The sequence below is a fragment of the Sorex fumeus genome, unplaced genomic scaffold, assembly GCF_029834395.1.
Source record: "Sorex fumeus unplaced genomic scaffold, SorFum_2.1 ptg000010l, whole genome shotgun sequence".
Taxonomy (NCBI): domain Eukaryota; kingdom Metazoa; phylum Chordata; class Mammalia; order Eulipotyphla; family Soricidae; genus Sorex; species Sorex fumeus.
Genome location: NW_026606067.1, coordinates 36,413,203 through 36,427,509, shown reverse-complemented (window position 1 = coordinate 36,427,509; position 14,307 = coordinate 36,413,203). Strand labels below are relative to the sequence as shown.

The following is a 14,307-nucleotide window of genomic DNA, read 5'->3' as shown; positions in this document are numbered from 1 at the left end:
ACCTAAACTAAAGTCAATCAGATGAACCTACCAATGACTAAGCTCCCTAACTCAGCTGAGTTGGTTCCTCTGTCGGACGGGATTCTCTGGAGCCCACCCCCACCAGCAGAGAGGGGCCATGCAGGAGGACGGCTGAGTGCAGCCTGGCTTGCTGCTGGCCTCCAAAGGTGACCGCTGCCCTTCTCTGTCCTATTTCAAAACACGCTTCCTGGGATTTCTGTGGCATGCGCTGCCTTCCCGGGCTCACTGTGCTCTAAGACTCTGCTGTCTCATTAGTCACCAGGAAAACCAGATGTGAAATTCCTTTTGGGGCAAGCTGAGTCGCATGGGAAGGTGGTTCTTCGGGGAGCCCTGTTCTCACAAAGTCATTTCTGTTTCTTTCATCTGTTCCCCCCGTGTTGTGTCTGGAAGCTCAGCTAAGGCCACCTCACATCTGTATTTAGCATGGACATCTGTTTTTGTTTAGTTCAAACCAGAAACCTTAGGACTTTTGTTTAAGTTCCTGATACAAGAATGTCCTATTTCTTCCATATGATCCATACTGCTGAAGTTTCCTACCGCAGAACTTAACATGTACGGAAAATCCCTCCAAGAACCACCAAACCGAACCTGCTGCTGTCCACGCTTCTCATCCTATCCAGACCCATCTGCGGGCAAACTGCCAGGACCTGTCCAACGGAGAGGCTGAGGCTTACGTGACCTGTGTGAGTCCTTAGAGGCTGAGCAGACACTATTGGCCCAGGTCTCTTTGCTGACCTGCAGCATCAGAATGAAGCCCTCCACCACCCACCCCCCAGCCAGCTCTTTAGGGATCTGCGTTTCCACAGCGTTGTTGGCTACAATGACATCCATTACTATTACAGTTCAACCTGAGTTAAAGCAGTATTTAAGAGTAGATCTCACCACAAGGCTTTATAACTATTTCCTGTGCAGAACTCACGTTACTTATTTGCTTTTTTGTTCTGGGGCTTACTTGTGGTAGACTTAAGGGACCATACAGGGTGTCAGGGATCAAACCCGGGCTGGCTGCATGCAAGGTGAGTCTCAGGCCTGCTGATCTATCTCCCCAGCTCCAGAACTCATGATTTTTAAAATGGAGAAAAAAAAATTCCTATTTGATTAGAAAGGTTGCCCTTTGATTCAAGTGTTTGAGGAAAAAAAAAACCCCACCATTTCTTGGGGCTGGAGCAATAGTACAGCGGGTAGGGCGTTTGCCTTGCACGTGGCCAACCCACGTTCAATTCCCAGCATCCCATATGGTCCCCTGAGCACCATCAGAGGTAAATCCTGAGTGCAGAGCCAGGAGTAACCCTTGAGCATTGCCAGGTGGACCCATGAAAGCAAAGCAAAACGAAACAAAAAACACACCATTTCTTAAAAGTAACAGGGTAGACTTCTCGTGAGCCAATCACAGGTTCCAAATGCTTTTTTTGCTGAAAGCCCTCCCCAGAGCAGCCTGCAGAAATTTCCTGCTGCTCTGTGAAAAAGTTACTGCCACTTGCACCTGGGGCATTTGATCATGTGTTGTACTATCATTAACACTGCTATCTAAACATTCTTATTAGAAATAATGCTAATTTCATCCCTCAGTTGACCTTTCAACAGTCTGCAGATGTGAAAAGGTTGAAAACCAACATCTAGAGGTGCCAATATCCTCAATCCTCCCTCTTTGCCATGTTACTGGCAGGTATTGCTGGGTTAAGCAGAGGACACGCCTTAGCACCAAAGACGCCCAGTGAGAGCAGAGGGGACGGTTACAGGAACGAGCTGTGGGGTGGCACGAGCTGAGGATACAGCTCCTAACATCAGCCTCTCCCCAGGGCGACTCCCACCCAGAGAAACAGGGCATCTATTCATTGTTTCACTGCGAAAAAGTGATGAGCCCTTTTTCATAGTTGTGATTCTGGATTACACTAAGAACGAATTAATGTGGGAACTTTCTGTTTGTTCTTAAGTCATCACGAGGTGTCAAAAGCCGAAAAGAAGAAAGAACACACCACAGGCTTCAGACCTACTTCCTGGAGCCTGGCACATAGTACAGGGGCAAGGGGCTTCCCTGCATGTGGCCAGTCCTCTACAACGCCAGGAGTAGCCCTGAGCACTACTGGGTATGGCCCCCAATGCTCCAAAACAGTGTCCCACACAATCTGCTCAAAACAGGCCTGCTTTTTGGCCAGCCTTCCGAATGACTACCATGAAGTCGATATCAGAAAAGAGATCATAGTGCAAAGATGCCTCCTCTACTAATCAAGAAGAAACCTGCCTGAAAATGGCCTTCCGCTTAGCTGCTCAGCAAGTCGGGTCTCTCAGAGAAGGAAAACTGGCTGAAAATCCAAACACATGGAGGGTGGGTGAGATCTAGGCACTGTGTGTCAATGCTATAGCTCACCTGAGTCACCACAAAAAGCAACACAGGCTGAAAAGGCTGCAACATTCCTGAGTTCTGTAAAGGAATTTATTGGAGGGGCGCCAGCAGCCCCCTCTGCATTCTGTTTTTAGTTTTCTATTTCCATTTCACACTCAAGAGCTACTTTCCCAATGGGGGCTGGAGAGAGAACACAGTGGGTAGGGTGTTTGCCTTGCACGCGGCTGACCCGGGTTTGATTCCCAGCATCCCATATGGTCCCCAGAGCACTGTCAGGAGTAACCCCTGTGCATTGCCGGGTGTGACCCAAAAAGCAAAAATAAAAAAAAAGCTACTTCCCCATTAATGAAGAGATTAAGTGATGTACAATTACCTTTTCATTGTTATTTGGGTCACACTCATCAGTGCTCGGGGAATACTCTTGATGAGCTTGGAGGAGGGTGGGGGGGGCGCATATGTGGTATCAGGGATCTCACCCAGGTCTGCCACATGCAAGCCAAGTGCCTTACCCATTGTACTCTCTCTCCGGCCCTGACTTACGATTATTAATGGAGAAAAGCATGCAGAACTATGAGTATTTCCAAGTGAATTCCAGGGAGCAAAGCCGGCAGCATCCAGGGCAGTGCATGAATGGGCCATGTCCTCCCCGGTCACTGTCTCCTAAGGCCACACCTGCTGCACAGACCAGATGGCAGAGAGCTGCTGACCGAGGTCGGCACTTCCAGAGGACACCTCAGAGGAAGTCTCTGGTTCTTACCCACTTCTCTGCTGCACAATCTGTCCTCCTTGTTTTCTTTGTGTGGGGGAGCTTGGGTGGGGGTGAGGGAGGCATCCAGCAGTACTCAGGACTTACTCCTGGTTCTGTGCTCAAGGATCACTCCAGGTGGGGCTTGGTGACCATAATGGGTGCTGGGGATCAAACTTGAGTCAGTCATGCGCAAGTCAAGCACCTTAACTGCTGGACTGTCTCTCTGACTCCTGCCCTGTCCAAAAGAATTCTTCTAAGAGGCTTCACAGTCAATCTTGATATTCTGACTTTTTTTCCTAAGATTTTATTCATTTATTTTTTCTTTTTGAGTCACACCCGGTGATGCTCCGGGGTTACTCCTGGCTTTGTGCTCAGGAATCACTCCTGGTGGTGCTCTAGGGATCATATGGGATGCTGGGAATCGAACCCGGGTTGGCCGCGTGCAAGACAAATGCCCTACCCGCTGTGCTATTGCTCCAGCCTGTAAGATTTTATTATTAAATAAATTCCTTTGCAGAACTCAGGAAACATCATGAGACGTATCTTTACAAAGCTGTTCATAATTTGGTTTCAGTCATACAATATTCCAACACCCATCCTTCCACCAGTGTACATTTCACAGCACCCAGAAGGTAATTATTAATGATGTTCTGAGTTCTTATTTTGCCACCTTCCAAAATTTTATACTAATCGCCTTACTGGTACAGTGATTACAAGTTAGATAAAATAAAAAAAAATACTGGAACTCTAGCCAGTACTTTCTTATGGTAATGACAAATTCGCTGAAACCCAGATTAATGGTAGGATCTATGTGGATGGGTCTACCCTGTCCAAGGCAGAATGCTCAGCCCAGCTGCCAGAGCAGAAGCACCGGGAGGTACCAGTCTTCATGATACATAGTGGTGGTAGCTGCATCGCTCTAAGGAGTAACTTCCTCCTCTGTGCATCCCACCATCTTCCCATCCTTTAAAGTTTGTTTGTACAGGCCCCCAGGCAACTGACAGGCTACATGTGTATTGCAGGGACAGACACCCTGGGAGATGAGAGCTCTGGATTGAGGGTGTGTGTGGGCACGAGCACATGTATGCGTGTACCTGCAAGTGACTCCTGCAAAGCATCCTGCTTGTTCTGCCATCAAACTCCACCAGCAAAGCAAGGCTGAACTAGCTGCTTACACAGGTACACCTGGCTCCAGAAAGTACCAGAAGGGTTCAGAAGGAAAAACCAGAGCCTTGTGTGCTCAAATCACCTGCTGTCAGAGGGAGCATTTGCTGTACATTTAACTTTCTTATTTGAAGTCAAGACGTGAGTTTTAGGGGAATGTGGGCAAAACCCACCACGTGAGCTGCTTCCAAGGGGGTGGCTGAGAGAAACAACTGTCAAGACTGCTTTCTCAGCAACTTTACTTCAGGAAAGGAGAGAATGAGCAAGAATGAGCTGACTAACACTGTTCTCCGTCTCACTGCCAGGAAACCCAAAGGGCAGGTCCTGTCAAAAGGGGGTCATAAAGCAAATATGCTACCTAATGAAAAAAACATTGGAAAGCACATGGCTAAGTCATCTATGTCTGTTCAACAAACAAGAGGACAGCATTCTATTAACTTTTTTTTTTTTTTTTTTTTGGTTTTTGGGTTATACCCGGGGATGTTCAGGGCTTATTACTGGCTCATGCATTCAGGAATTACTCCTGGCGGTGCTCCGGGGACCATATGGGGTGTTGGTCTGAAGTTTTTTCCAGAAGGCAATTATTATTGAGGCACTGAAAGCAAAAGGATTCCTACTTTGTCTACGTATAAGAGACTCAACCTGTCCAAATTCAACTGTGCCAGGAATTGGTACGTTGGGAGAGGAAAAATGAGAAAAGAAGAAATCAGAAGAATTAACAGAGGGGCAAGAAAAAGATGGAAGTTAAAAAAGGCAAGTTATAAAAGGCAGAAGGAAAACAAACAATTGAACATTCTGTGGTTTCTACTTCCTCATAATTCCTACAGATAGAGCTGGAGTGATAGCACAGAGGTAGGGCATTTGCCTTGCATGCAGCCAACATGGCCAACCCGAGTTCGATTCCTCCACCCCTCTCCGAGAGCCCAGCAAGTTACCGAGAGTATTTCACCCACAGGGCAGAGCCTGGCAAGCTACCCGTGACGTATTCAATATGCCAAACACAGTAACAACAAGTCTCATGATGGAGACGTTACTGGGCCCGCTCGAGCAAACTGATGAATAATGGGAGGACCGTGACCGTGACTGTATAAATGATTATCAGGCCTGGTCCCTCTGTTTCCTCTGAGGCTGGACCATATTTCCCTCAAGCACCATATCAGGATACTTTCAATCCACGTTCAAAGAGAAGAAAGCCAACAACGGAGTCACTGTTACTATTTTCTGTGGCACCTGAGTTTTCCTTGGAGGTCTCCTATTCAAGTACTCTACCTTCTCTTACCTTACTTAAGTCATGAGGCCAGAATCCAAGACAAAGAAACAGCAAAAAATACAGACACACACACACACACACACACACACACACACACACACACACACAGTGTTCTGAGAGTGTTCTCTCTCTCTTTCTCTCTCTCTCCCACACATACACACACACATTGTATTCTGAAAGTTTATCTGAAATAGAAAAAACCCCTCTTTTTTACTGATAAATTGTTCTTGATATAAAATCTTAAACATGAGAGAAACTATAGTCAGTGAAATATACTAACACAAAAGTCAACATGACTTGTAAAACTCACTGATCCTCATAATGAAGAAAACGCAGGCAGATGTTATGATAGCTCATAGGACAGCCACCTTCTTCTCCAACTGTCTTGAGTCTCTATAAAAATCTCTTTCTCCAAAGACCATTGGGGTAGTTTCTAAACAAGTCATCTTAAAATGAAGCTTATCTATTCTGTAAAATGCATTGCTTAAGATTGTGCTTTCACCAAGCTGCACACAGAAAGTGCTCACGAGGATTCTAAGAACAAAAGAGTTTGTTTTCGGGACTCTAGCAACTCAGATACAACATAGATAAGAAATATGCTTCTGCAGAAAGTGATGGTGGTCGCTTTCATCCAATTTCATTTTAATTTTTTTCAAACTTGACAAGTTGCTTTTTGCATAATCTCTGTCCTCAATCTTTCAATTCCTTTAAGCTAAAGTTACACACAACTTTCATTTCTCCCCATTTCCTACTCTTAAATCATTACTTGGCTTGTTCAGTCACAAAATGATAAAGCAAAGGGTAAACATACAGATGGAGTTAAGAGCTTCTGGGGCAAAAGACAAATCTGAGCTAGAAACCTCTGTATTAAGTACTTCCAGTTTGATATTCTGTGGAGGACCAACAGAGCCAGAAATGCAGTATCTGTTACCCACCATAGAGCACAAAGCGACCTTAGGAACAAGGAAACTCCATCATGGGTACCCTCCAAGGGCCTCTGATGACAGAAACCGCAGAGGACAGACCTGTCATGGTGTGGTCTGTCACAGTATAGCTACTGTTCTACGGTTCCAGATAGTGCAATGCCAAAGTACACACCCGGCATTCAAAATGGAAAAACATATTATGCTTCCAAAGCCCCAGTGTGGTTTTTCCTATCAGGACCATCAATGCAGAATGGCCTTGGGCCGTTGAGATGACAAAGCAATCAATTATTAACACTAATTAAGTGGCTGGCTAGATACCAGCGATTACAAAATTGATCAGATCCCATCTTACAAATAAGCCAACACAATTTAATATACAATTCATATCCATCTTCATTTTTCAGTCAATAACTATTACTTTACATTTTTCTGCATTCCATTTACTTCTACCTGTTTAGCACATCGTATAAAAAAATGAAATAGATCCGTTCAGTACATTTATTTTGACGCGATGTTTTACAAAGATGACCATGAAAATATGCTTACCTCATCCCACTCTAAAAGGTAGTTGGTGATTTTTGAACCATTGTCATTTGGTGCCTAAAAAAATAATAAGATGAGATTAGAGAAAGCTGTTCACAGATGAAACTTATGAGCCACCTAGTTGATTGATAAATAATGCCTATGATAGTTCTATATTCTTCTCCCAGGAGAAAAGCCCTGGATAGTTCCTGTATTTTCCTGATCAAACAGTAGCATAAGTCAATTCCATGTAGAGTGAGCCCCCCAATTGTCATCAAGTGAACCCCACAAAGAGACAAATTTCTCTGCCCCCCCCCCCCGACCATAACACACACAATTTATGTCCAAGTTCCTCTGGGATTCTTTTAAGAAGCATGTTAAGTTCAAAAGTTGAGGTTGAAACATTTTTCTAAGAAAAGTTCTTTCTGGGTCTGCTGAGGTCTGAATTTCATCCAGCTTTTAAGCAGAATTATGTATCAGTGATTCCCAACTTTAGGTTTCTAAGACCCTTTATAAACCAAAGGGGCTCCCCTTTGGCAATCTCAGGAAGATGTCTTATATTTTCCAAAGAAAACAGGTTTTCATTATTTTCTTAAGAAATACTTCTGTATGTTTATATATATATACATACATACATACATATATATATATATATATACACACACACACACACATATATATGTTTATAGGACACATTTAAAAATGGATGCATATGCTCCAGGAACAAAATAAATGATGACTCTCTGGGTGTTAAAACTCTGAAAAGGTGGGGAATCACTGACCTGGATTATCCCTGGAAGCCAGGAAGGAAAATAAAATAGTTCAGATTCTAAGCCATTTGAAACTTCGTCTTTGTCAAAAAAAAAAAAAAAAAAAAAAGAACACAGTCACTGCTGGCCACGGGCTCGAGAACACAGATGGTCACACGAGAGGGGCCTATCCAAGCCCTGCGTGCTTGATAACTACCATCCTCAACTGCTTTTTTGGCGACTCCCTAGATAAATCTTACCTTCAAGGAACAAAAAGATCAAATACTCCTTTTCTGGCACTGGCCCTCCGAGCATTCTTCTTTTTTTTCACTTATTACTGCTCTCCCCCACATACTATAAATCTATTATTTCTGCTGTTACAAATGTCACTTTTTAAAACCACATTTCAGAATTTTCAAGATTACAGAAATAATTGCTCCAGAGGTGGAAAACAAGCTGTTTTCTAGGAAATGCACAACTCGAACGTGGCAAAGGACAGCATCTTTGGAGCAAAAGTTATGAGTGAAGAGTAAATGGAATGTCATGAAAAATATAATTCTGTCCTAAAAATAATTAGTGATCCCCAGGCCTAATTCGTAGAGATAATAAAGTGGTTTTTTTTTTTTTTTTGCTTTTTGGGTCATACCCGGCGATGCACTGGGGTTACTCCTGGCTCATGCACTCAGGAACTACTCCTGGCGGTGTTTGGGGGACCATATGGGATGCTGGGAATAGAACCCGGGTCGGCTGCGTGCAAGGCAAATGCTCTACCGGTTGTGCTATCACTCCAGCCCCCGAAATAATGAAGTTTTAATGTTACTCATTCCACAAAACATTCGATAGTTTTAAATATGAATTATTTTAGTTACCATTTGAGTGCCTGGCAAGCTACCTGTGGAGTATTCGATATGCCCAAAATAGTAACAATAACGGGCCTCATTCCCCTGACCCTGAAACATCCTCCAATACGACAGTGTTGGGAAAGACGAGTAAGGAGAAGCTGCTAAAATCTCAGGGATGGGACGAATGAGACGTTACTGGTGCCCACTTGAGTAAATCGATGAATAACAAGATGACAGTGATACAACAGTACAGGGAAACCATTTGAAAGAAGCTAAGAGAACTTTAAGATTACCTTGTGCCTACCTCTTTCTTCACAAACCCTTTTTACTAAAGTCTCTTAATGTTCTCAAAGGAATCAAACTCTCAGAAAATCAAACTTAGATATTCGGAATATAATTATAAAGTATTCCCATTATCTGAAAGATAAACCCTGCCAGTTCCTCTGTAAAGAAACCTAAAGCTGGGAAAGCGGGTATTGCAGTTCCCTTTTCCATTCCTTTGCCCATTTTCGTAGAAAGACGTGGTACCTTTTGATACCAGCATAATATTTCACAACAACCAAGAAGAACATCAGACATCAGTCGTCCGGAATAACGTTAAGTGGCTCAAGATTTCCGCCTCGTCCCACACTCCAAGTTACTCACTTTCCATTGCAAGGTTAGCGAGCTCTTGCTCCGATGGGCCAGCTTAGGCGGGAAGGGACACTCGGGAGCGCAGCTGTGCGTGGTGAAGCTGACTGGCTCGGAGCAGGAGCCCTTCACAGAATTGTACATGGCGTACACCCTGCAATCGAAACAGGCAAACACCGTGAGTGGTAGTGGCCGACACAGCGCACCAGGGTTTTTAATCTTAGACTTTACCAGGATTTCCCATCAAACAGAATTTTCTTGGGTCATGAACACTGTGACTCTGCTACTTATCTGTATTTTTTATTTTTTTTATTTTTACTGAATCACCGTGAAATACAGTTACAAAGCTTTCAAGTTTGAGTTCCAGTCATACAATGATCGAACACCCATCCCTCCACCAGTGCACATTTCCCACCACCAATGTCCCCAGTAACCCTCCGCCCTCCCCCACCCCACCCCTCCCTCTGCCTCTATGGCAGACAATTTCGATCTTACTCTCTCTACTTTGGGGCATTATGGTTTGCAATACAGATACTGAGGGGCCATCATGTTTGGTCCTTTCTCTACTTTCCACCTGCTGTTTCTGCCCAGGCTTGTCAAGGGTCAGCATTTCCAGGGGACAGCCCCGCTCCCTCCCTAGGAGGGAAGAGCCCCCACCCCCCCAATCTGCCTCTGGCAAGTATTCTCTCTTCCGCTAGGAACCACCAATCTCATTTTAGACAGGCAGAGTCTACTGACTAGAAAAGAATGTGCTATGTACAAAAATAAATGTTAGCCCCAGAATATTCTCCAGAGACATTCTAAAAATGAAAAAGCCTTGATTCTGGAAAGGAACGAAAGTAAAAGAGTTGGGAGAAAAGGAGAAACAAGGAAGGATGAGCAAGCACAGGCGGGAGAGAGCATACGAGGGAAAACAACAGAAGGAAGAGCATCTCCGAATTGTTTTCATGAAACAACAATATTTAGGAAGAAATACTAATGTTCAAGAATAACAAGGCATGGCTAGTAAGTGTGTCACAAATTCAGTGATGCTCTGGGACAGTTTACCTATGGGAACCTTTATGTATTGCATCTAAGCCAATACTACAGCTGTACCTCTGCACATTGAAAGGTTTGGCTCAACCTTGAACATGTGTGCCTGGTATCTCCAGAGATGGTGTGAAGAAAAGCTCAGAAAATACTGAAAAATAAAAGATTCTCTTATGATAGCAGAAAATAGACTAAGTTGATTTTTAGCATCTTCCTTTCTCTGTCTTTAAAATGCTGAGCATTTAACAATGTTTAACTCAATATGTGAAAACATATTCTTTTGAAGAGAACCACAGAAGGTCCAGGAAGATAGCTCCAAGGGCTATTGTGCACGCTTTGCGTATGGGAGGTCTGGGTTTGAAACCCAGCATTGCAAGGTCCCCTGAACACCACAAGGAGTGGTCCCCAAGCATCGAACCAGGAGTAAGCAGCCTTTGACCATTGCCAGGTATGGCCCCCTAAACAAAATAAACCAAGGAAAAACAACAACAAAGGATTTCTGTGGCTTAAAAAAGATGCAAAGATTAAACTATTAAGAATTATTTCAAGAGTCTGCATCAGGCCTTCAATTTCTATAAACATCTGTTCATGAAATCCTATTAAAGGCAGAAGAAAACCCATACTAGAGAGATGGAAGGAAGTTTCCTAAAGACTGCACAGCTAAAGTTTAAATGATTTACTGTATTGTCTGATGTCCTCACTCACTCAACAATCATACTTGTTGAAATACCCACAAAACTACTTCCCCTCACTCTGTCCAGTGAATATAACAGTGGAAAATAACAATATTATGGGAAAATAGGTCCTACATAGTAGGTATGCAATCAACATAGTCCTTCCTTCACAAAGTTCATTACAGAAAATTCAGAGACTGGTCATGTAAAGAGACACGATTACTTTCCAAAATACCTAGGTACTAGATAGCTACCTTAGTTGTCTTGTGGGAGGATCCTATGATGTTTGGTGGGATATAACTATTTGAATATACTCTATGAAACTTGATGAAAGAAATGCTCTTTTTTTTTAAAAATTGCATTCACTGTAAGTAGGCACAGAAAAATATAAAACTGATCAGTATTATTTGCAAGATCATTTCTGTGTAATCAGGACAAGCTCAATGGGAGTCAGTTACATAAAATGAATCTAGAGTATTATAAGCATGGGCAGGGATCCAGCTTTAATTTATAGATCAGAATTCTCCATTTTACATGACCATTAAACCAAAGCTGAAAGTAATTTTGGAGATTCCTCGAAAAGCAAAAACAATAAAGGATGGCTGGGGAAAGAGTTTCACAGACAGACAGACAGACAGACAGACACACACACACACACACACACACACACACACATACAAAACACAGAGAAATGCACATACACCCACACAAAACAAGCAAACAGAACCCCCCCCCCCCCCCCCACACACACACACCCCACTCCCTTAGCTTCCTTAAAGAACTAAAGTTCTAGAACACACTCGAGAGTCCTAAGATAAGGGTGAGAGCAGCACTGCTTTGGAGGGGACAGGTAGCATGCCCTGCAGATACCAATACCAACCACTCTCATCTATCACCTCAGGGCTGAGACTGCTGTGAGCTGAACTGTGCTCAAGGACTTTGGCGCAGAGGGTCTTAGTTAAGAATCTCTATGATCACTAGACATGTGCCTACTAATCTGTGCCATACTGTGTACACTGGTTTCACAAAATTAGTGCCCCAAATCCATCAGGATAATAGAGCAGAGGAAAAGCAGCCGGGAAAGGGCATGCCAAGAGCCAGCAGACTGGACTGCGGGGAGACACCGGCAGGGGATATGAACTCGGTCATGTTTGTTTTTTCTCTTCCATTAGATTCTTGGAGTCTGAAATTCACAGAAATTAGGTGAGAGAAACAAGAACAATAGAGGAGGGTCCTGGCAGCCTGGCTGGGAGGATATCAGATGGGATAAAACAGACTGACTGGCAGAAGACAACAATCTGAGGCAGCTGAAAATCTGAGGTCAAACGAGTCACATGGAATTATTTTCCCTATGATTAAAAATTTAAAAACAAAGAAAAAACATCAAAACTACAGTGGATTCTTTTGCACTGGTAAAAGTACTAGGAAAACAAGATCCATTTATATGGTAATGTAAATGCCTTGAAGACAGTACTGGAAGTTTGACATAATTTCTGAAAGTCCTAGCCTATGACTACATTTGTGAATTCCATTGATTGGTAAATACGTAACAATTAGTTACAGTATCAACGAGTTCTGTTTTTACCAATAACTTTGATAGAAAAGTATTGAGAAGTAATACTACATTTTCAAAGATGTTATTTTTTTTTAGAATTTTAAAAAAAATTTTATTAGTGAGACACCATGATGTACAGTTGTAGACTTACAAATTTTGTGCTTGGGTTTCAATTATACAATGATCAAATAACCATCCCTCCACCAGTGCCCATTTCCCACCACCAAGGATTCCAGTATCCCTCCCACCCCCATCCCCCCCACCCGCCCCCCCCCCCCCCCGCCTCTGTGGCAGGGCATTCCCCTCTGTTCTCTCTCTCCTTTTGGGTGTTGTGTTATTTTTTTCATAAGAAGGTGGTATTTTCTCCCTAAAAATATCATCATATAATAGAAGGATCTGTTTCTAAGACTCAATAAATCAAAACAGTTGAATTTTTTTGCATATATCCCTGGACAGAATACCCTTTTTCTAAGATTATATTAAATTTATGTAAGATTTTCACATTTGTTTCAGCTTAACTGATGCTTATGAAATAGGTGCCCCAAGAATTTTGAAAATTCGCTTCCAGCTTCCTCCAGCACACTGTTAACTCACTAGGACCCACAATTTCTGGTCAATAACACCTATTTCGTAACTCTGTACTGAGCTGGTCAACCATAGTTTTGGAAATGTTACATCACATCATTTTTCTGGAAAAAGCTATTACATGATATCATCTATGGGCAAGTTCTTGGCCAAACTGCTTAAGCCACTGACTGGAAAACCACTTTTAATCATGAAATTACTATTCAACAACATTTAAACTGTAGACTGTTCTAGCCACTGATAAAAAACATAAATTCTTTTTCCTTTCTGGCTTTTTTTTTGGGTCACACCCGGTGATGCACAGGGGTTACTCCTGACTCTGCACTCAGGAATTACTCCTGGCACTGCTCAGGGGACCATATGGGATGCTGGGAATCGAACCCGGGTTGGCCGTGTGCAAGGCAAATGCCCTACCCACTGTATTCCAGCCCCTAAAAACGTAAGTTCTTTACTCCCATAGAAAACTGGTTATTTCGATGCTAATATGATTGATTAAGTATCAATTAAAAAAACATGCTTCTTTGCTTATGTAAAAAATAAGCGATATGTTAATATAAGCATACTTACATATAAGTACTATAAAATATTATTTATGCATTGATTTTTCATCTCACTTTTCCTTCCTCAAGGTATAGTCACAACCATATACACATTGTATAAGCACAAGCTTTCTCACATACAAGATTTTCTATTTGTGGTTTTATATAATACATAAAATATAACACTCTGTGGAAATACCAAATAATTATATTTTCATAACCACAGAGTTCTCATATTCAACCATTACTAACTCCTCTTAGAAAGCAATCTCTATAAGAAATCAGTGACAAATATGAAAGTGATAACTTAAATAAAAAGTAAATTCAAGACCAAATACCTAAGGTTTTCAAATCAATAAAGGAAGATTATATAATCACTAGGGGAGGAAAAAATAGTTGTTGGATAAATGTGTAGCAATAATACACTAGTACTTTTACCAGTGCAAAAATAATACACATCAGACTCCAATAATACACACACATACGCACACACACATCACAAAGTGAAAAGGAAAAAAATCCCTTATAACCTGAAATATCCCAGGACACATATTTTCAGCAGTTGTTATGTGTCCTGGAATACGGTAGGGCAGGAGCGAGAGCTCTGCCTCAAGGCTGACATTAGTCTCTTATAAACTATTTCCAGTAACAGAGCGATAATGGCCAGAAATCAAGAGCTATTCTTGCCTGGTAACTGATCTCATGCACC

The 14,307-nt window shown here is 42.5% G+C and overlaps 1 protein-coding gene across 4 annotated transcripts in view; it reads right to left on the bottom strand.

Annotated features, from left to right (window-relative positions):
* Nucleotides 1-14,307, bottom strand: part of FNDC3B (fibronectin type III domain containing 3B) — a 377,218-nt gene that overhangs the window by 77,954 nt on the left and 284,957 nt on the right. For all 4 annotated transcript variants that reach the window (XM_056110627.1, XM_056110630.1, XM_056110628.1 and 1 more), the window contains exons 10-11: nt 9,232-9,370; nt 7,020-7,073 (exon numbers count right to left, since the gene is read on the bottom strand). In XM_056110627.1, the coding sequence (XP_055966602.1) occupies nt 7,020-7,073; nt 9,232-9,370 (193 nt within the window). The remainder of the gene's footprint in view (nt 1-7,019; nt 7,074-9,231; nt 9,371-14,307) is intronic.